Source organism: Rhinolophus sinicus, chromosome 3, assembly GCF_057876585.1.
Source record: "Rhinolophus sinicus isolate RSI-liver-muscle chromosome 3, RSI-T2T, whole genome shotgun sequence".
Taxonomy (NCBI): Eukaryota; Metazoa; Chordata; class Mammalia; order Chiroptera; family Rhinolophidae; genus Rhinolophus; species Rhinolophus sinicus.
In genome coordinates this window covers 167,111,003-167,134,726 of record NC_142503.1, presented here as the reverse complement: position 1 = coordinate 167,134,726, position 23,724 = coordinate 167,111,003, and the positions used below count along the sequence as shown (strand labels likewise).

The 23,724-nt window shown below is 40.2% G+C and overlaps 1 protein-coding gene across 2 annotated transcripts in view; it reads left to right on the top strand.

Moving 5' to 3' along the window:
• The window catches only part of RTN1 (reticulon 1), a 172,920-nt gene that overhangs the window by 128,456 nt on the left and 20,740 nt on the right, over positions 1-23,724 (top strand). The window contains exon 1 of one of the 2 annotated variants that reach the window (XM_019725831.3): positions 21,109-21,473. The exons of the other annotated variant lie outside the window; for it this stretch is intronic. Coding sequence (XP_019581390.1) covers positions 21,413-21,473 — 61 coding nt within the window. The 5' untranslated portion in view covers positions 21,109-21,412. Of the gene's footprint in view, positions 1-21,108; positions 21,474-23,724 lie in introns of those variants that run through there. 2 annotated transcript variants of the gene reach the window in all.

Below are 23,724 nucleotides of genomic sequence, written 5' to 3'. Positions count from 1 at the left end.
TTATAAGCTACCCAGTCTGTATCTTATTATAGCAGCCTGGATGGACTAACATAAAAGGTGTGAACATTTTAAAGCTCTCATTGCTAAATTTCTTTTTCGAAAGATGGTATCAATTTACACTTCCATCAGCTTTCTGTGGCAATGCTATAAAGCATATTGTAAAGTCTATATTTGGGATCATTGGAAATTGGCACTATCCTACTTTATCAATTCAATGAATACATGGATCCGTTCAAATTAGAGTAAAGGTGCCCTTATTAGAAAAATCACTCCTATCTCTTTTCCTTATTTAACGTATAGGCAAGAGAATCTTTGAATGTAGTTCAAAGCACAATACATCCTGTATGTTTTGCATGGTCATGAAGATTGGAAATGCTTTCCTAAAAGATACAAACAAACTGTTTCTTTAACTGGTATCAAGATTAAGAGGGTTTGTTATTTTTTTAGTAAAATTACTCAGTATTTAGCAATAATTGTTTAATTTGGAGACTTTTATGGCTTCTTAAAAACAAACAGAAAGTATTCCATTTATTTATTCAAGAGCAAAGCTTTTTGAAGGCAGTAACCAAGGGCTATATTACTAACTTGATTGTTCCAGAAAGAGTTCTGCTCTGCTACCATGGTGATAGGTACCATGGAAATAGACACACTTTGTCAGATGCATTGTATGTGCTTTTGGGGATGAGGGCAGCAGTTGCAGTAAACATTTTATTGTTGCTACATTGTAGAGATTGTACAACATAGCAAGGCTTATTTAGATTCTGTTGATGGGGCTAACCTAGATGTTTTTTAAAGGTTCTATTTTTAAAACAAAATAAGAAAAACAACCTCCATCCTATTAGACCTAAAATGAAATGAGAGCAGTTTGCAAGGCTCACAGCCATCTTTTAAAAGAATAAGCAGGTCTGTGCGGAAGCTCCAGAAAATTATATGACATTCCAAAGAATTATGAACTTTGAAGTATCTGTGGCAATACGTGCTAGGCCAAGTGTGAATAATTTAAATGCATAAATAAACCTGGATGTTAGCCAAGCAGTTCAGCTTCTTCTCATTGGACAGTGCAGTGTTAATTTTTAAAATGATAATGTGAAATTATTAACGTGATTACTAGTATTAATACCTATTTTTGTGCCCGCTTTTTTCACTGCTCAGCCCTCTTTCACAACCCTAAAAGGTACACATGGCTGGTGCCATAAGCCTGTCCATTCCATTATAAGAGAAATTAAGGCATAGAAAAATAAACCAAAACATGATGGCCTCAGCTGACAAGGGTGGAGTTTGCATTGATAAAATTTCGAGCCCCAATCCGTAGCCTTATTTTACAAATGCTGATACAGTGGCAAAGATGAAACCTAAGGCAAAGGGGCATATGGGTTATCATCATGGCTCTGTTTAACAGATAATGCAGTTGAACAGAGAGCTCTGTACTGTTGTTTAATTTTTGAGCAACTACCCAATTCCTGATGCTTAAGAGGGAAATCCAGAATACTTCCCCGTTTCATACCCAAGCCACCCTAACAATTACACTAAAACGCGATACTCAATACTATCAACTTAGGCGTTACGTTGGCCTTTTTTTGCCGGGTTCCTACCTGTTCCCAGTCCTTCCCAAATATCATTATCCCTCACAGTCCAATCTCTCACTTTTCAAATCCCAGGGAACAAGATCCAGATGTCATTCCTTGCTTTTTGAATTAACTATTGAACTCAAGAACCAAATAGATTAGTTACTAAGACTTTGCACCTATGATTATGGTTCTTAACCTTCTAGGTGTACAAGAATTACCCCAGGACCGTGTTAAAAACGCAGATTCCCAGCCTCCCATTCTGACTCAGTAGGCCTGGGGGGAGAGACCCAGGAAGCTGCATTTTAACCAGCTCTTCTGATGCCTCTGAAGCAGGTGGTCTGTGGGTTACACCTGGACACGCCCCGAGAAGCAGTCAGTCTGTGAGAGCCTCATACATACCTGTGGTCCTGAGAATAATGGAAATGATGGGCAGGCGTTAGGGGTGGCCCTAGTGAGAAAGGGTCCTGTGCCTCTGCCCTTGCGGTCCTAACATGTGCTGTGACTCAGGCTGGACCTGTGTGTGTGTAAAGGAGCAACAAGCCTTCAGTATTCACACGAGGTAGAGGCACGAGGTACAAAAACGGACATGGCAATGTGCAATCTGAGTAATTGGCTCCTGAGTTGGTGCGAGTCGTCTATAATTACCTAAGTGTTTTAATCAGTTTTCTTCTCCCAGATAGTGGAAACTAGAACATACATTAAACAAAGACCAGGCCCTAGCCTTTTACAGTAATGAAAAGTCTTGCAACGTGTGAGAGGCTTCTTTCTTGCTCTTAGGAGGCCTGGATAGAGAAGCTGAAATAATTGAGATGGGCCACTTTAGCGTTGATCCTTACCTAAAACTTTGGAGGAAAGACCCCTTTTCTCCTCCCCCCCCCACAGCCACCTAAACTTTGGCAGCCTTCCAGATCGTCTCAGAGCCCAAAGCGGGACAGGTCTTGCTCTTTCTTCCTGACATGCCTTCTGACCCCCCTCTTCCCTGGCTTGTTTTCCAGGGCTTATATGACGCCCTTGTTCCCTTCTTGGCAATCCCAGTGGAGCTGTCTATCTCTGGCCACAGCAGTGGTAGTCGTTGTTTTAAATAGCTTTGACTAATTTATCTTTCTAAAATGCTTGGAATAGCATTTAGATGCCAGATACTTGGTTAGGAAAAGAATGTTATTCTTGTCAGAAATACTATTTTAGCGGGTTGTTCTAACATTAAAATACAGAAATGGGCCATATGGTTTGTTAGGAAATTTCCTTACAAGCTCAAATCCATGTGACTGCCATACAGGAGTAGGGTAGTTAGTCACTTCCCCACTTTCTCTTAAGGGAGCGCATGGTTCCCGAGTTCTGGACACCTCCCGAAGCTGGAGGGATACTTGAGCCTGGCCAAGTGCTTTCAAATGACTCAAATGAAAGCCAACCCTGGCTTCATTTGTTCCATGTGCCTGTGAAGCCAGGCCCTTATCTTCCTTTGGCAGAGTAATTTCAACCACCTGCATCATTTCCCTTCACAGGTCAGCTTTTTTGATAGTTTTATTTTAGTGATTAAAAGTCCCCAGTAATAATATCAATCTTTTGTTTCAATTCCTTTTACATAATACTCTAGCCACTTATTGCGGGACTTTGAGCTATATTTCAAATCATAAATCTCTCCTCATGCCTCCTAAAAATAAAGGTGGATTTGTTTCTTGTGTCTTATTGCTTTTATTCCCAAATTATAACCACTGTTTCCTCATTGACCAGAGCAATGAGGTGTCATCATCCCTGGAAAAAGATGTCCTGAGTAACCTACATTAAAAATCAAATGGAGAGAGCCTTTGCCTGTTACTAATAGAAGCTGAGAAAAATCAAATTGATGTTGCTTTTTTAAATACAGAGATGCAATAACCATGAATACATCAAATCAACATAACTTAAACATTGGCACCTATGGGTGTGCTCTTTATAAAAGGACTCAAAGACTGGGATTCTGGAAGAAGGGGGTCAGAAGGCATGTCAGGAAGAAAAAGCAAGACCTGAAGATCAGCCTGAGGTGGCAGCCAGCCCCTGAGTCAGGGAGGCGTGGATGGAAAGCTGTGTAGTGTGACGCAGGCATAGGTTTGTGATGAGACCTGCCTTCCTAAGCAGGGTACGAGGAATATGATGAATCTGTTCCCAGCATCTGAACTCATGATGCCTTTCCAAAAAGCTCTTTGGGCTGCTCACCTTACCTCTTAGAGAATAAGCATATCTGAGCCTCATCACTTTTCTGTGCTGTGGTTGTTTATCATGTTTCATAGATTTAAGAACTTGTTGTTCATTATTTTTCTCAGTGCTTAAAAATGACCCGAGAAACCTGTTAAGATGCAAATTCTGAGGCCTCATCCTCAATGATTCTGATTTGTTTCCAGGGATAGATCCAGAAATTTTCATTTTTAATGACTACACCAGAGATTTTAAAGGCGATAGTTAAATAAATAGAGCTACCCATCCCTACTTTTCGCTTTCTTTTGCTTCCGTGTGTCATACTGTCTTGCCTCCTTTCTGGCATTTTCCAGCACATGTTTTGGCGTGTGTCCTTTGCCCTCGAAAGTCGTTTCTAGTCATCAGTTGGCTGGGTACCCGCTTAAGTTTTAGCTTTTCTCTTGGACCTCTCACAGAATCTCATTTATGTTTTTTTGCATCAAACTATGACCGACCTCGCAGGCCATAAATCTTCTGTAATTAATTCAACCTGTTTCCTAAGTGCTGCCACTGCAGTTACAGATGATGATGATGCTATTCTCAAGGTCATTTATATACCACAGAAAAACAGTAGCATCTGCTATATACACAGAACCTTCTGAGGACCTGTTATACACAGAAGACAGTGACTTATTAATCTATACAGTCTCTGTGCAAAAACTAGCTTAAATTACTGTTTCCACTTTCCATTTGAAGGAAATTGGTTATAAGTACACATTTCAATGTTAATTTTTTTCCTATTAACCTTGATTTAGAAAATTCATTTAATGGATATTTATAGACTAATTGCCATATGTCAGGCACTGTGCTAATGATACAGTGATGAACCTGCCTTCATGAAGCTTACAGTCTAGTTGAAGAGCAGACAAGAAGACAAAGGGAATTATGAGTGCATAGATGGTGGCACCTAAACCAGCAGTAAATGGAGAAGGTGGGGCTATTAGGGAGGCATCTTGGGAGACTGAAACTTAAGTAGGACTAAAGGTCTGATTGGGGGCTGACTATTTTGCCACTAGATCATTCCTTGATGGTTGGTTTTATTTCAAACGAATATCCAGAATTTATTTCCTTGTGATTTTTATATTAATTATAAAATTGCAATAGACAATTGATAATGGAATAACCCAGTTCACTGAATACCCTGGGTGTTGGAATTGGACCCTCTACCACTTGTACATGGTGTGACTTTGGACGAGTTCCTTGACCTCCAAATCTCACGCTTCTCATCCCTCACTCATAGGGTTGTTGTGAGACTTAAATGAGCTGACATGTGACAAGGCATCTAGTGCAGTGTCTGGAACATAGTAAATGCTCAATAAATTTTAGTGTTCTTCTCCCCTCTCCAACTCTTGAAGTTCTCACACAATTAAATTTTTTAATTAGTCTCTTGACTCCTAAAGTAGTATTCTGGTTTCCTGCTGAGCACTCTGACTTTTGCCTTCAAACTCCCTGGCCTCAAGACTTTGCATGTGGGGTCCCATTTTCCCTTTTCTCTCTTCCCCACCCTCTGTGCACATACTCTTTGTGTGACTTCATTTGTTCATCATCCTTCAAGACTCTGCGTAGACACCACTTCCTCCAGGAAGCTTCCTCGACCCTCTTCACCATACGTTGGTTAGCTGCACAGTAACTCACTGCCCTTCCCCCTAATGGTGCCCCTGCCCCAAATGATGATTGTGTGTGTGTGTGTGTGTGTGTGCTTGTCTGAATACTCCAGCAGGCTCCACGCCTCATCTGTGACTTGCTCACCTTTTTTTGTCTAGCACCTAGAAGAAAACTTGGCCCATGATAGGTTTCAGTAAGTATTTCTGAGTGAAGGAAGAAATTTATCAATGTCTCCCTAATTTTAGGTGAAGAATGTACTTGGTGAATATATTTTTGCCTTATTGGGCTCCCCACTCTAATTTTTTACAGATCATTTGTCTTTTACTCTTTGCCATTTGCAGTTTTTAAAGTACTTCTTGCTTACCTCTTTTGCTGCTTTTCTCCTTTTTGCCCAAGTATATTCTCTGTTGTTTGCGTCTTTCCATTTATAATTATTCATGTTCCATCTTTTCATTTATAATTATTCATGTTCAGTTGCTTCTTTTTTACAATATGAACCTATGGACTTCTTTCAGTATGAAAAGAACTTCTTTCAGTATGCAAGATGAAGATTTTTCACTATTTTGACTATACACACACACGCACACACACACCCTTTATGTTTGCATTTTCTTTGAATGACATTTGTTAAACAGGACTTCTGGTAGTAATTCCCCTGTTCACAGTATGTTTAGGGATAGGCCTTTTTTAGCTGTCATTAAAGTAGCTCTTCATCTCTCCAACTCTGTGTTCCTTAATCTGGACTAGAAACCAAATATTTGAAATACGTTGTGTTATCACTTGCTTTGCAATTACTCCTTAACATTTCTGCCTCCCAGTTGTTGAGGAACTCCTGCATTTTATTCATCTGTGTTTCTTTGGCACCTCGCACATGCCTGGAACAGTGGTCACTCAAGAACTGCCTGTTAAATTAAAATGTGGAAACGTGCCTGGAGCAAGTATGGTGTCCCACTGCTAGGAAGGCGCCACCTTCCAGAGGCATTGGTTTACTCTCTGGCTGGGCTAGCCAACCTAGTCAACAAGGCTTTGGTGAGCATAACCTTGCTTTTTAAATATTCCCTCATTTCTACTTATTCCCTGTGGACTTCCCAGAAATGTAGAAAATAAGGCTGTTAACATAGAATTAGACGTGGAGAGGATTTTAAGGAGGTGGGTGTTGTGATAAAAGGACAACATGAGAGATTTTTGTGGTATTGGAACTCTTTAGTATCTTTACTGTGGTGGTGGACACAAAGCTATAGAGGTGATAAAATTATATAGAACTTAACACATACATATACATACAGGGAAATCGGAGGAAGACGGGGGGATTGAATCAATGTCCCCGCCCTGGGTATATTATACTATCGTACTATAGTTTTGCCAAATATTACCATTAGAGGAAACTGCACGAAGTGTACAAGGAATCTCTTTGTATTATGTCTTACACCTGCAAGTGAATCTACAAGTGTCTCAAAAATTTCAATTTAAAAAATGAAAGTAAAAAAGAAAAAAGAAATCAAAGCCATGAGGAAAAGTGGGTGAAGTAAATGCACTATGAGAAACGTTAGTATAATTTCCCCGATTTTGTATTAAATTTGGTTTTGAGCTTCCTGGTTGCACGAGAAAGTCAAGGCAAAAAAGATAGGCTTTGTATTCAATCAGTTACTGAACAAATAATATTGTGTTAAATGACTATCATTATCTAATAAAAAATAATTATATTTGAGAAAAGTTACCCCTTTCTTGATACTAATTTGGAAAATAATTTGCCATATGGTGTGACCTTAATGTGGATTATATGAAACTCAAAGTACCGTAGGAGAAAGGTAATAATTCTTCTTGGCCTCTAACACTGTTTTAAAGTAACATCCTTTAAAGTCCTGCACTGATTTTCTTCAAACTGAGGCACCTTAATCGCACTTTATACTTGCTTCCAAGGAATGGCTTTTTATATTGAGGTGCACTGTCTAATCGCATCCTCTTTGGAATTGACCCCAGCTGCCAGTTACTGAACACCGCGAGTGCTGGCCTATTTACGTATGCGTGCTGAGCTTTATCTTCCTTTTGCTGCTGATGAATCTGAGCTTGGGAAGTCCCAGTGTCTGAAGTAGTGAGGCCAGTAAGTGGCAGAGCCAGAACTCTTTCCACGGCCCTTGCTGTACAGTAACCGGACTAGATTCGTATCCCAAAGCCCAGACAGCGAAGCCCAGAGACTTTAGAGACTCCCAACATTTGTACTTCTGACCTGTCACTTCCTAATCACTGCAGCATCAGGTTGTACGGTGTGCCTTTCAAGAAAGAGAAAGGCAGGAACTGGATGTCAGAAATATAATATCTGAGCTTTCTTGTTTTCATTTTGTGGGCAAAACAAAGCATTAAGCGTACAATATCCTCTTCCTTTATTGAATGCTGAGCCCAAATCCAGTTCCATAGGACAGACACACTGGGGGGCTTGGAGCTGTTCCCTACCTCAGAATTGGCCTTTTAAGGTTCAGACGCTTTAGACCCTTTGTTTGCTTAGCCCCTGGCTTCTCTGGTACAGACAGTGCCTGGTTGTTAGGAAATGTCAGTGGACAGTAAAGAATCTGGATCTGGAGCTCTGAAGCCAGAACCTCACTCCACCACTAAGAGGCTCTGGGGGTGGAGTCAAGTTACCTAATCTAAGCCTGAGATCCCTGCCCTCCCCCCACCCCACCAGCCCTGTAAATTGGGAGTATTTGCAGCCCTTCCTTCTAAGTTTGTTGTGAGGGTTCAATGAAAATCCATGTTAAATACTTAGCCCGGGGTCTGTCACTTGGTATGTTAATAAATGTATGCTATTATTGGTGTTGCTCTTATTCTTTTCAGTGTGTTACCGAACCCAAGGGGTTTGCCATTTGGGGTGGTCTATCCAAGAGTGAGACATGGTTGTCATTAGGTAATTTCATTTACTTGCAGCAAGTAGGAGACAAGGGATTCTTATCCAAAGCTGTCTCCTCCAAACGAGGCTTAGCCATTGCTTATATACACTATTTGCTTAATTACATGTTGATTTCACTTATCCAGTTGGCTACACTTATCCAGTTGTGTTCCTTTCAAGCTCCTCCTGTTTATAGCTGCATCTACAAAATACTGTGCTACATCTTACCATTTAGCAAGAATAGCATTTAGTTAAGAACTGCCCAGACCTTGAGACACTTGTCCTCTTTAACAAACGTGGAATGTTTTTCTCTGCTCTTTGATTTATGTATGAGTTACATACAGTCTTCATTCCATATTGTCTGACAGCTGCGAAAGAAAGAATAAGGAGGACTTTTTCACAAATTTCCATATAGTTTGTCTTTAATGGAGGTTAAAAATAGGAAGTAAGAATCCCCCTCCACAAATCTGGCAGAACTACAGAGGGTGCCAACAAATATATACACATTTTAAGAAAGAAAAATACTATTAAAATTGTAACTTGATATATACCGATAGCAAAAGATGAATACAAGTCACATTTGACGTCTGCAATTATAGGAGGTCCTCAAAGTGGTTACCATCTGCATCCAGACACTTCTGATTATGGCGAGCTACTGCTTGAGCAACGTTGACCAAAGTGTCCACTCGTATGCATTTTTTGGCACCCCCGGTATATAGAAAGGATGTTCAGAGAGGGAAAACCTGAACACTTGACATTTTCTCCTTTTCACAACTTTGATTCGTGTCTTTGCGGGACATACATCTCTTAGAAACTTAAATAACAACCTCCTTTCCTCCCCCATGTTCACTTTCGTACGTACCCACACGCAGACTAAGCCAGGGTGCACTTCTGTAGAGTCCACCGCTGGGAAAGTGATGGTGGGGAGTATGCTTTGCTCCTTGTGATAGGGGTGTAAACGCTGCTGTTCATTCTGGCTGATGGTGTAGGTTAGAAAGTCCTCAGAGAACACTGTGCAAACAGAACTTGCCCACTCACCTATGGTTTCTTAGGAATCACCTAAAGACTTGGTGAAGAACCATATTGATGCTGTAGGAGCATTCCAAGGCAGCCAGCTCCTTGATTACAGTGAACACCTTCTGACCTGGCTCAAAACAACACGTGCAAAAATATACTAGACATTATTTATAATATTGGATGTCATTTACCTTTGTGCATAACAACTTAGTATATGTGCACTTATTCACCTTATACCAACACAGATTTTTCATCTTCAAGCAAATAAATGGGCTAAAAGACCACTGTATTCCTATGGAGATACTGAAACATGTAGTTAAAGGAGACTGGTCAAAACATGTCAGGGTTCTTTTTACTTCAAGTTTCACATCAGATGTCAGTTTTGCTGAATTACCTTTAAATCAGTGTCTCTAACTTTCAAGACAAAAAAAAAAGAACAACAAAAACAAACAAACAAACAAAAAAAACCCAACATATAGAATATTAAAGTAAATTAAAGGAAAATCTGGAGCACTTTATTTTATAGCACAAGAATAAGTCTATACTAAGAACCATGAAACTGAATCAAGAACTGGCCTTAACTGTATCATTGACCTCAGCAGACCTATGACAAGACTCCACTTAACCAATTTCAAAAGCATTCCCACAGGGTCACTGGACAAAACAGAGTCATTATAAGCATCTTTTAAAACTCACCTCACGTGAGTTTTTAGCCTGAGATTTGCTATCCCCATTGTCGTAACAGAAAGAATACCTTTCTAGTCCCTGAAACTGCTAGACTTTCTGTAACACAGGTACCATCCTACACATTAAAAACGAGAGAGAGAGAGAGAGAGAGAGAGAGAGAGAGAGAGAGAGATTAGTTAAATAAATAATTGTCAGGTTAGCCAAGCGTGGAGAGATGTTCTTCTAAGAAGAATATTGATTCAATCTTAGTGTTTCTATTCCATTGAGCAACTGAGGTTGTGTGCTGTAGAACTTTTCAGTGGGTTTGTTCTCGCACATATTCCCCACAATAATGGGTTATTCTCGTCCTTTGTCTGCTTACTCTTTTCCTAACACAGAAGCCCTCCTCTGAAATTCTGAACCTTAAATAATGAGACTCTGATTTTGTAGATTCAGGTTTCCTCTTGCTGAGAAAAAAATTCAGTGCTGCTTCAGCAGCTTTCTGGACTTTCAGATTAGTATTTTTAAATTTTTTCTTCTCTATACATTAGGGGTGGTTTATAAAATTGCAACTGTTTGCAAAAATATCCTGCTGTGCTGTAAATGTTTAATGAGATCATTATTTTAAATCGAGTTTCTGGTTCTTGTTCTTTAATGCACGTTCAGCACAGGGGACTTTTTTGGGGGGAGAGGTGACTTTATATTAATGGGGCACTATTGCAAAATCATCAGTATTTCCCTTCTGTGATGATTTATTGAGAATGTTTCTTTTATATTGATGTACAAGGCAAAAGTTGGCAATAGAAACCCATTCGTTGGGTTATTCTATATGCTATAGTTTTCTGTCAAAGTTGTCAATAATGACCTTCAAAGAAAATGGTTGAAAAGAATCTCACTCATTCATGGAGGGAGGAATGAGCAGAAAATGGATGCAGCCTGTGTTGTTCCTGACTTCACTGGAACAAGAGGTCAATATAATGAAGACGGGACTGGGGAAACTTGTGCTAACTGTGCTACGGAATCTCATCAGTAGGAATGCTTTGGGCTGCAAGTGACAGAAAACCCAACTATCATCAGTATGAACCATAAGGACTTTGTTCAATTAATAAGAAGTTTAGAGGTAGAAATCCCAGAGACGTAGGTGGCTCAACAGATCCCTCATGTTAGGGCACCAGGCTCTTTATAGTGATCATGGTCTTCTCCACATGATCACAAGATGGCTGCAACCGCTCCAACATCATGTCCTCATAGGAAGCTGGGGACAGCCAGGGTGACAAAAGAGTTCTTGGTTTTTGTAATCAGGAAAAACCCTTTCCCAGAAGTCATCCAGCAGACTTTCCTTTATATCTCATAAGCTAAAACCTAGATCCATTGCCACTCCTATGTTGAAGGTATTCTGGAAAAGCTATATGTTTATATCTGAGACTAGATAGATAGATAGATCGATCGATCGATCGATCGATCGATCATATAGCTATATGTCTCCATAGTAGGAGGAAGACATGGGAGAAGAGGGTTTGAAATGATTGTGTCAGTTTCCTTAGAGCAAATTTGGCAATCATTTATTTTCCTAGAAATATGAGAACATCACTTTACAAAACCAAAATAGAACAAAAATATTATGTTGTTAGCTCTTTTACCCCAGCCCTCTGTCTCCTCCTCTATGCAAGATTACCAGTTGACATCCCAGAACCAAGTCAAACTCAGCATGAAAAAACTAAACCCCAACACCAACCTGTACTGAGTTCGTTCGCACAAAGAGAATAAATTGGAACACTGCTGGTGATGCTGGTAGTGAATAGAAAGAAGTTGTAGAAGACTCTAATTTCAGTGATTAGCAGTTTTATTTCATTTAAAAAGCAATTAGTGGGACCTCTGCTTTGGACAAGATGGCATAGATCTGTTTCTCCCTATTCGTTTCCACTAAGCTCAACTATAAAGTCTGGAAATAGTCCAAGAGGCAAGCCAAGGAGAATTCTGAAAGGTGGTAAGAAGGTGAACTAGTTTGGGCTTCCAGGACTGGAGGAACAATAGAGAGGCAGGACATCTTACACCCCCACTGAACAGGCCACCCCACCATGGTGTTTTTTGAGTCTCAACCTAGTCGTAGCAGGAACCCACATAGGTTCGTTCTTCCCCAGATCCAATGAGATGTTCTCTGATAACACCAGGCTAGCCTGGTGGAACTGACTAAGTAGGGTCATCAGGAACCCTGCTGATAATGAACATCCAAGGGCAATGCTCTCTTTCCATACCAGGTCTGAGACTCTTCTTTTCTGCCAAGAGATAAGTGAGGCAGACAGGCAGAAGTAGGAAGAGAGAAGAGACTCAGCTACACCAAATGGCCCAGGTCTGGAAGCCTCATTGCTCCCACAGGCTTGAGACATTCCTCTCTGCCAGGAGACACCAGCGAAGTTAGGAGGCATCAGGGGGACATCTCTGTACCACTCCCCTACTGAGAGGCACTCAGCGGCCCAGTCTGGTGAAATCCCCTCTGCTTCCTTAGGCAGCACCGGCAGGGGATACGGGAAGCCCCCTTGGCCACAGATAAAGCAAACCAAAAGGCCCGGTGAAGTTTCTGGAAATTAAACTGGCTTTGGAACTACAGTTAACAAAGTTTGACCGACATCCATGTGCTAAACCTAAACAAAGTGTCTCCCAACTAAAATAAAAGATTTAAATAGGAAGCAAAGTCTCCTAACATCATAGGTAAAAGATCTAGGGTGCAATAAAATATCACCCATCCTACTAAGAACCAAGAATTTGAATGAGAGAAGACAACCACTGTTGCCAACACTAAGATGAATCTGATGTTGGAATTATCTGGAAAAGATTTAAAGTTGCCATCATAAAAATGCTTCAACAGCAATTGCCAATTCTCTTGAAACAAATGAAAGAATAGAAAATCTTTCTGTTTTAAAATGAAACAGAAAAAGAAGTTACAAAAGAGAACAAATGGAAATGATAGAGCTAAAAATAAAGTAACAATTTTTTTTTTTTTAATTGCTGGAAAGCTCAATACTAGAGTGGAGATGACAGAGGATACAATCAGTGAACTCGGGGACAGAACAATAGACTTCACCTGGTCTGAACTACAGAAAGAAAATATACTGAAGAAGAAAAAAAAAATGAACAGCGCCTCAGGGATCTGTTGAGAAACAGCAAAAGAGCCATGATTTGTATCATTAGAGTCCCAGAAGGAATGAGGCTGAAAGAATATTTGAAGAAGTAATGGCTGAAAACTAACTATACTTGATAAAAGACAAGGCTACAGATTCAAGAAGCTGAGCAAACCCTAAACAGGACAAATGAAAAATAAAAATCTATTCCAAGTCACACCATAATTAAACTTTTGTAAACTAAAGACCAAGTCTCGAAAGCAGCCAGAGAGAAATGACATATTGTCTCTACAAGAATAGCAGTTCAAATGACTGCAGGTTTCTCATCTAAAACCCTGGAGGCCATAAGGAAGTGGCACAATGTTGTAAAGTGCTAAAAGGAAAGAGCCGCCAGTGAAAAGATCCTTCAGGAATAAAGGAGAAATAAAGACATTCTCAAATGAAGGAAAACTGAAAGAATTTGTCACTCACTAGCAGACCACCCCTTAAAGACTGGCTGGAGGAAGTTCTTCAAAGGAAAAGGAATTGATGAAAGAAATCTAGAGCGTTAGAAAGGAAGAAAGAACAGTAGAAAGAGCAAAAATATGGCTACAAAATAGACGATTCGTGACTTTTATAAATCATAGTTGATGACTGGAACAAAAACTTAAAACAAATGCTAATGACAATATTTAAAAGGGAAGAGCATAAATGGAAGTGAGGTTTCCACACTTCATTTAAAAGTGGTAAAATGTTGGCACCGGTAGACTGTTATAAATCACATATGTATATTGTAATACCGAGAGCAACCATTAAGAAAATTATATAAAAAGATATACTCACACAATGCTGTAAGTTAAGCAATATGGAAGCCTAAATAATCCTCAAGTATGTACCCATAGGAAAGCAAGAAGTGAGAAACAAAGAGTAAAGAGAACCAGAGGAAACAAATGGGAGACAAATAATAATATGAAGACTGAAGTGCTAACATATCAATAACTACCTTAAATATGAATGGTCCAAGTACACCAATCAAAAGGCAAAGACTGGCAGAGTGCATAAAAGCGACAACTCAACTACACACTACTTACAAGGAACTCACTTCAAATTCAGTGACATAGATAAGTTTAAAGTAAAAGGAGGGAAAAGAGGTATATAAGCATTCATGAAAAAATAGGAGTGGCTATATTACTTTCTGATAAACACAGACTTCCCTCTTTCCAACTCCATGCTTTTTTGCTATAAGCATGAAATGGTTTTGTGTATGCTTGAGAAAAATACAAGTGGGGAGAATGCTAACTCTGGTGAGTCAGCCACTGACTTACAGATAGCAAAGAGGAACAGAAAATTAGAGCCACCCATGGTCAGGTGGCAGGGATGTGTGAAAAGCAAGGCTGAAGAACCAAATCCCTAGAAGGAAAAAACACAAATACAATCATGCCTTGGTTTAGTGGAAGTGTGCAGGCTGCAGAAAACAATCCCAGTTAGGTGCTTGGGAGGTCCAGCAGGGGAAATTCTGAGATGTGATGGGAAGGAAAGACCAGAAAGAGACAGCAGTAAACTCAGGTTGCCAAGGAGCTCCAGAGTGCAGTTTTGGCCTGAGCCAAGACGTTGTGCTGTCAGAGGAGGCTGAGACAGAGCACGGCTGGCCTGGAGAATGGCTAAGAAGCAATACAGGCTGCCATGTAAAGTTGCCAGGGTGTGCCCTTTGTAAGAGTGCCTGGCCAAGATGGCAAGTGAGGCATGATTCCAGCTCGCACTCTGTTCACCAGGCCTCACGCCGAGATGCAGCATTGCAGCCATCTGGAGGAGGAATCTCACTATGAGTTTTTCTCCCATAGTTCTTTTTTTAATCAACATATAATTCACATACTATGTACGCCCTTTCAAAGTGTGCAGTTCGATAGTTATTAGTATTTGCACAAAGTTGTGCAACCATCAGCACTATCTATCTAATTTCAAAACATTTTTATCTCCCCAAAACAAACCCTTTACTTCCTTCTTCTCTTCCTTTTCTTTCCTTCCTTCCTTCCTTCCTTCCTTCCTTCCTTCCTTCCTCCCTCCCTCCCTCCCTCCCTCCCTCCCTCCCTCCCTCCCTCCCTCCCTCCCTCCCTCCCTTCTCTCTCTGTGTCTCTGTCTCCTTCCTCCCTTCTTTCCTATTTATTTTTAAATTCCCTTGGGTATATTCGTAGGCGGAGAATTGCTGGGTCATATTGTAGCTGTACATTTAACTTTTTGAGGAACTGCCAAAATGTTTTCAAAGTGGCTGAACCACTTTACATTCCAACCAGCAATATAGATGATTCCAATTTTTCCACATCCTCACCAAGACTTATTTTCCATATTTTTTATTATATACATTGTAGTGGGTTTGAAGTAGCATCTCATTATAGTGTGATTTGCATTTATTTAATGCTGGTTAGCATCTTTTCATGTGATTGGTCATTTGTATGTCTTCTTTAGGAAATGTCTATTTAAATCTATTGTCCACTTTTAAATTCAGTTGTCTTTTCGTTGTTTATTTTAAAGAGTCCTTTATATACTCTGGGTACATATCCCTTGTCAGATGTATGACTTATATTCTCTCCCATTCTATGGGTTGTTCTTTAGCTTTCTTGACAGTTTCTTTGATGCACAAAAGTTATTTTTGTAGTAGAAAAATCTTCATCAAAATTGATGAGGTACAATTGATCTATTCTTTTGTTCCTCATGCTTTGGTGTCTAATACAAGGTCATGAAAATTTATGCCTATGTTTTCTTCTAAGAGATTTCTAGTTTTGTCTCTTACATTTAGTCTTTGATCTATTTTGAGTTCATTTTTGTATATTGTATAAGTAGGGATCCAACTTGGTGATTTTGCATATTGTTCCTGCACCATTGTTGAAAACACTAATTTTTTCCCCATTGAATGATGTTGGCACTCTTGTCGATAATTGATTGACTATATTCGTAGGGTTTATTTCTAGACTTTAAATTCAATTCCATTGATCTATATCGCTAGCCTTATGCCAGTACCACGTCTTATCCTGTAGTTTTGTAGTAAGTTTTGAAATCAGAAAGTGACAGGCCTACAACTTAGTTCGTTTTTCAAGATTGTCTTATCTATTATGGGTCCCTTGCATTCCTATATGAATTTTAGGAGCTAGCTATCAATGTCTGCACATACTCACACACACAAAATACCTAGCTAGGACTAAAATTCGTAGGGAGATAAATTATTTGAATAATATTAACTAATATGACCTAATTGACATTTATGAAACCCTTCCCCTTAAAACTTCAGAATATACATTCAAGTCCATTTGACTTATATGTTAATAAATCATATTCCTAGCTCTAAGGCAAGTCTCAACAAATTTCAGTGGATTAAAATTGTAGAGTTTGCTCTCGGACCACAGATGAATTAAACTGAAAAGAAACAACAAGGATAGTTAGAACAATCCTCAAAAATCTGCAGTTCTATATAATCAGTGGACCAAGGCAAAAAAAAATCACAACGACCACTGGAAAACATTTTGAACTGAACAATAACATGAAACATAATGTATCAAAACTTGTCAGATATAGCTAAAACAGTGCTTAGAGAGAATTTTATTCTTTTAAATGAAAAGAAGAAAGGCTGATTATAATCTAAGCTTCCATTTTAAGGAGCTAATAAAAGAATAACAAAAGCAAGTAAAAGAAGAGTCTACAAATAGTGAATTCTCATTTTTTTACATATTTGAAAATGCCTTTATTAGTCTTGCTGGGTATAGAATTCTAGGCGATGGTTATTTTCCCTCACTGCTTTGAGGACATTGTTCTGTTATCTTCTGGCTTCTGTTAATGCAAAGACTGCTGTTGGTCTAACAGTTTCTCTGAGGTAATCTTTTATTGATGCTTGCTTTTAAGATTTTCTCCTTGTTTTTGATACCTTCCAGTTTCACTATGATGGGGGTCAGGGTACTGATTTTTTCTTGTCTTTCTCAGGATTAGAATTTATGTCTTTTACCAATTCTGGAAAATTCTCAGCTAAATATGGATAAATTATTCAACTTCTCATGTTACTCCTCTCCTTGAAACCCTGCAGTGTCTCCCTCATTTGTTGACAGTGTTACTACTTGGGCCTGTCACAATCTGCTCCTTGCACGTGTCTGTAATTAAGTTTCATATCTTGTCTGCTTGGAAAGCCTCATCACTAAAACTGGTGATCCTATATCTTGTTCCTAACTCAGTTTAATAATTATCTACTCGGAAGCTGTTCCTGAACCTCCTCTTCCCCCAACCACTCTCTGTTTTGTGTACCCACTCTTTCCAGCTCATACATTTATCACTTGATTGCATTTATCTATTATGTGTAAATCTCCTTCCACTAGACTCAAGTCCCCAGTGGGCAGTTCCCATCGTGTTTACAGAGACAGGCATTTAGTATGAGTCTGTAAATATTTATAGTTTGAATGAATTCATGAATGAGTGAATCAGTCAAGAAAATGAAGGTAAACACCATCAAATTCATAGGGATTTTGTAACAATTAAATGTATACCATATGAGAAATCACCGGGCAGATAACAAGTACTAATTTGTTCTTTGAACTGAAGACAGTTTGGGTGTTATTTTGGTACAGTGGGTTATGTACCAAGTTGGTTGTTCCTTTAAATTTCCTTATTCCATATGGCATAAGGCATAAAGTTCTTTGTGTTCTTTGATTAAAATGAAGCTTTTTCCTTTGGTTTTTTTTTTTTTTTTTTTTTTTTTTTTTTGGTTTTATGCCTTTTCTTCTAATTGCTATCATTCTCAGAGAGAGAAAAAATAGCAAGGTGTTTTATGAGAATGATTGATATAGATTACCAGCTATTACATTCCGTCCGTTCTCAGTGCATCTGTGCATGTTTTCCTCTCGTATAGTATCTTAGCAGCTTTCTCCTCTTCCATTAGGCGTCTGCTGTAATTTTACCTTATGAGTTAGGCCTTTGCTGACCCTCCTTATAAAACAGCAAATTCCTACCCCACCCCATTCTCTATTCCCTTTTACCTGCTTTATTTCCCCCAGTACAATTGTCCACAAGAGAAATATGTATTTACCTCTTTTATTATTATATGCTCCCCATATATACACTAGCGTATAAACTTCTTAAACATAGGAACTTTCCGCCTAGAACAATGCATATGCAAGGTACTCAGTAGATACGTACTGAATATGTGTATCAATGCAGGTGACACTAATTCTTATCAGTAACATACTGGTGCTACAGGAGCGAGGCACGATGCAGCCGCTCTGGGCATGGAAGCCTTCAACATTCATCTCCACCTGGGATGAGACTGCAAAACTTGACTGTTTCGCTCTTCCTTAGAACAGACTGCCTAATGCATGATTTCATTTGAAAATTAAAGGAATCACTTCCTCTCCTGGCAGGCACCTAAACCAAGTTCTAAACTGGCTGCATACAAAGCCCGTCTGTTCTTTCCTGGTTTAAAGACAGTGGCAGTTCCTGCCAGCATTTAGCAAGCTTTATTTTGATTTCTGTTTTCTTTCACTGCTTAAGGACAATTTACATATCTTTTCTCCCCATTTTATCATTTTGATGCTGACAAGAGATTTCAATTAGCCCTGTGTGGGCACTTATGCAAAGAAAGCACCCACTTACAATGTCTGTGGGAAATAAATTCTTATTGTTTCATAGAAACAAACATATAAAGCTGTAACTTATTTGTATATTATAAGAGGGAGGTCCAAAGATGATAAATGACTTGCTGAAGGCCACATAACTAACTTTTGCAACACAGGTTGATCTAATACCCACACCCCACAATTCCCAGTCAAGTTCTTCATACTCTTCTGTCTGATTTTCCATTAATAAGTTAATTTCTGTTTCTCTTACCATCTATGTATTAATCTAAAGCCTCCCCCCTCCATTCTTTACTAGCATGTCTCCTGTCTGTGGCATCAGATGTGTTTACCTCCTCAATCTTTGACTATCAAACTGCTGTATTGATTTTTGAGGTGCCGTCAAGCTTCTCTCTCTAGACTTAGCACGACTGAAAAGAATGGGGTCTTTCAGCTAAGCTGACATTCCAAGGTCACCTTTGTGGCCAGTGAAAACACATGGCTCCAGAAGTCTGACACAGCTACCCTGCTCTGGAGGTGCTTGCCTCTGCCTCCTCTTCCTCGTTAGGGACGTGCTGCTCTCACTTGCTGCTAAGTACTCACTGTCAGTCACATTAGCAACACACACAAGCTGTGGTAACATGGTGGGCAATGACTACTCACCACTAAAGACACCTGGGGGAACCCTCTGGACTGAGGGCTGATGACTGGGGCTATCATTGAACTGGTACTGCCTCCTAGTGGCCCAGGCTCCAGTGGCTTGCACCTGAAACGGGGCTGGGGCCGCAACAGCCCTCCTGGAAACCCCATCGCCTCTCTTTCTGAGTCTTGTCTTCACCTGGTCGCAGTTCGTCCAGCCCCACAGCATGCAGTGAGAATTCATCATCAGGTGCCAGTCTTTTCGGTATTGACTGACTGAATTCCCAAACATGATGAGGAAAGAAATTGGGAGGCAGGGGGTAGGGAATATAAATATTAAAAAGTCATTAATGTCTCTAGAGCAGGTCACTTTGAAAAGTGCCGTGTAATTATGTAGTCGCTATTTTTCCTTCCTATCAGCCCCGGGGGGAGCCCTGACACCTCCCCTTGTAGAAGACTTCAGCTGCCCAGAAAGACCAAATCATCCTCTTGAAGTCATTTATTAAGCTTCCTTAAGAATAATTTCAGATGTGTTAAAGGGAGGTTTAGCTGGTTTCTCTGGAAGTTTGTTTTCTAAAAGGAACATGCATGATCCGAAAGATGTATATGCTTAAAGTGTGTGTGCTTCATAAAATGAAAGCTAAATCTGGTCTACAAGCAAAATCTTGAGATTACTGTCCTTGGGCCCTTGCTGGCACAGGGCACCCAAATGCAGATTTGGGTCTGGGAAGGAACGTCTCTGGGAACTGTGAAGGAATCCTGGTGGATCTGTTCCACGACGGAGAGAAATCCTGTTTAACAGATAAGGTCATGCTAAAACAAATGAAAGAGGAATTCTTCCTAATACATGTACCTGTGGACCCCAGGGCCTCCTCTGTCCTCATGCTATATCTTGTCTCCTCAAGGGTCCCCGCCACCAGGACTTTCTTTCCCAGACAATGCCCAAATTCCAGTCCTTTCCTTGTGTTGTTTCTACCTTTTCCTCATCAGAAACATACCTATCCCCTGTCGGTTCTCTCCAGGCCTTGGTGTACAATCTGATAAAGTATTTCATGCTAAGATTTGAGTAGTAGGTCACCACCCATTGCTCTGCTCCTCCCGTTGGTATTTGTATTGTAACTGGGGACTTCTGCAGCCCTTGACCCACTGGGCTTGGAAAACCAACTTATCTCCATATACACACCGCCCACGTCCATCGCCCTCCAACACCAAGGATGATGTGGTTCAGAGAGACTGACCTTTGCTTTCTTGAGTTCTGTTTGGATGCCCCACAACTGAAGCGTCACTGCAGTGACCAATAACTCCGTGCCCGAGTCCAAGGGCTTTGAATCTGGTGCCAATAGGCACTGCATTCTGATACGGATTTATTCATTCAACCCACAAACAGCTGGAGAAGAGGGGCAGCAGGAGAAATGCACAAGCCCTCAGGGAATGAGCAATAGGATGTCTTTGCAGTGATTGTGGATTGCCAACAAAGGTTTTGTATAACGTGGAATATTCCAAAAGAGAGAAAGAGACTCTGGCAATTGTTTTAAGATGCCAGGCAATTAAAATAAAGAGTGGCCAGAATGTAAAGCACGGGAGAAGAGCGAGGCAAGTGAGCGATGGCAACAATTAGGGGACATTATGCTGAAAGCCTGACATTTGTATTGCCATCAACTAGGTCTTATCCAACAGGTTTGTTGGGTTTCTAAGAAATTTCTAGAATGTGCACCCTGCCAGTCAAGAACTCCCAGGAACAGCCCGAGTCCTGTATTCTGGTCCCTCCCCTGGGCCCTTTCCCCCTCCACTTCTCCTCAAACTCTCAAACCCCGTCCGCGATTGCGCCCTCTTGGTCAGACGGGTTTAACCGTCCCCAGGGCAGCACCCCCTGGGCGACAGAGCATACGCTCTGGCGTCTAGCGGTTCCCGCATCCCCGTGCACGCAGGCAGCTCCGGGGCCGCGCCGCGCTGATTCGCTGCCACGGAGACTGCGGCGCTCGCGACGCGCCCGCCCCTCGCCGCGCGCCGGCTGCTGCAGCCTCAGTCTGTCTGCAGCCGTGAGGCCACCGCGAGCCCAACCGCTGCAGCCGGGGCGCCGACGCCTGAGTACCGGGTCCGCGCCCCCGAGGACAGCAACGGCGAGCCTCCAGAGCCCGCACGATGCAGGCCACTGCCGATTCCACCAAGATGGACTGTGTGTGGAGCAACTGGAAAAGTCAGGGTATTCTCTTTATTTCAGTAATGCATGCCTGCGGCGCACGGGAACCCTGGGACCCGGACTCGGCCATTGTGCATCATTTCACCTGTGGGACCTATGCATGCTTTATCTCCAAGAGCTTTCTCTTGGGGGGAGTAAACTTGTTATGTCAAAACTCAAAATGGATGGTGTTTGATGTTTTTTCTTTTTCCTATTATTATTTTTTTGCCTCCCACCCCCATTCCTTTGTTTTCTTGTAATGCTAGTATTTTAAATAATGCATCATTTGCCTCCTCCAGGAGCTCTTTTGAGATCCATTGATCATAAAGTGCCTGTTTAATCCCTTCTCATCCTCAGAGTTAAAATGCTTTCTTATTGTTCCATGCATCCCATTGTATTTCATTTCTGCCCAAAGGTTGAAATCTCCTGGTAGAACCATTAACTGAGAAGGCTCTAGTGCATCCTTTTAAGAGGGACACACCCATTTCAAGGTTGTTATTTGTGGTCACACAAAGGAGACTGGAGATGTAGACTAGCTATCGGAATCCTGAAGATGTGATGGCGTAGCCACATATTAGAACGGTTCACTTGGAAATATTTCAGGTTTTTTGTTTTTGTTTTTGTTTTTTTTTCTGTCGTTCGGGTAACCTGTAACTTTTATTAATAATGGGTGTCTATGGAACAAGCGGAGGGAAATAAAAAGCACTGCTGGTTGCCCTCTGTTATAACAGATTTATTTTGAAACAGTCCATATTTGCACTGGGTGTGGCCACCCTCCAGCCTCGCTTGGATTGCTTTTCAGCCATTTTTATTCAGCCTCATACTTCATACATACATCTCTCCTTTGTTACATTTAGATTCTCTCCTTCACCTTGCTCATTTCGAGATTATGAGGAGAAAGAGATCATTTGCAAGAATGAATTATGTGTAGTAAACTTAAGTGTTTGTAAGATGAATTGTCTTAACATTTAACAAGTATGATTCTAAAGAAGGTGCATTCGACTTAACCTGCAGGGTTGCAGCAGCACTCAGGGGACCAGGAATATTCTGGAGCAGTTTTTTTTTTTGTTTATTTGTTTTTGTTTTCTTAACCTGGCATCTTCCCCTTGTGATTTTATATCACAGAAAGAATAGGATGCCTTTTCATCTTTAATGTCCTGTGGGATTTTTTCTTTGGTGAATTTTTTAAGCAAAGAAAAGGTAAACATGAACCTTAGAATTAAGAATACATTTGCCCTACCTCTTATTTTGCTTGGGTGACAATGACATTAAATACAATAGATCAAATTATGTGGGTCTATTGGAAATACAACTGTCCAAAGTTAAGTAAATGAATCTAGTAAATTTAAAAGCCAGGACACAAGATATGTGTGGCAATTCAGAAGTATAATTTTTGAGAATGATGACAATGACATGGGATAGCATATGTTTTATACAGAAGGCAGTGTGAAAATTCTTGATAACATTTCATTCTTGTTATGTGTTTAGATTCATCCAGTTTGATATACACACTCAACAACCAACTATGGCTGACATAATATCAAGTTTAGTTGACATAAAGACATAACATAGTTTGGCTTCAGTCTATGATTGTGGGTTTCTTCTATTCTTACCAAAAATAGATACCAAAAGATGGCAGATTTTCTGTTTTATTTGTATAAAACATAAGACATTATTTCATCACAATCCTATGTGTTTTGGCTCAGTTGACCTTCTCACTAGGGTGTTAAAAATGCATGGACATTTATAATCACAAAATGACACAAAATGCCATAATTTGTCCATTGAAGACAATCATTTTCATTTCCAATATACAGCTACTTGTGAAGATTAGTGCAGGATCATTGAGGGTCTTTTACACGCAGTGACCTTTGGTCATCTTCAGCACCACTGATTTCCTTTTGTCAAATAGAACAAAGCCATTATCTTGAAAATTGACTAATAACTAGGTGGGTGGGTTTATAGGCATAAAAGAGAAATGGTAAGAAGTAAATTACTACTACTTTGTCTACCCACTAGGAGAACTTTTCATCTAAATCAAACCTACAATAAGGTTTTTGTTTAGCATTTTCAATGTATCTGTGTCATTTTAGTTCCCCTATTATCAAAAACAGTTTCCTTAACCATGGTTGCACATTAGTATTGCCTAGGGAGCTTTAAAAAAAAAAACCCAAAGGGTGACTGGGTTTTCTAGGGGTGACTACCCCTAGAAGTTCTGAATCAATTGGGCCAAGCATTAGTATTTTTAAAAAGCTCCTCAAAGTGAGTTTAATAC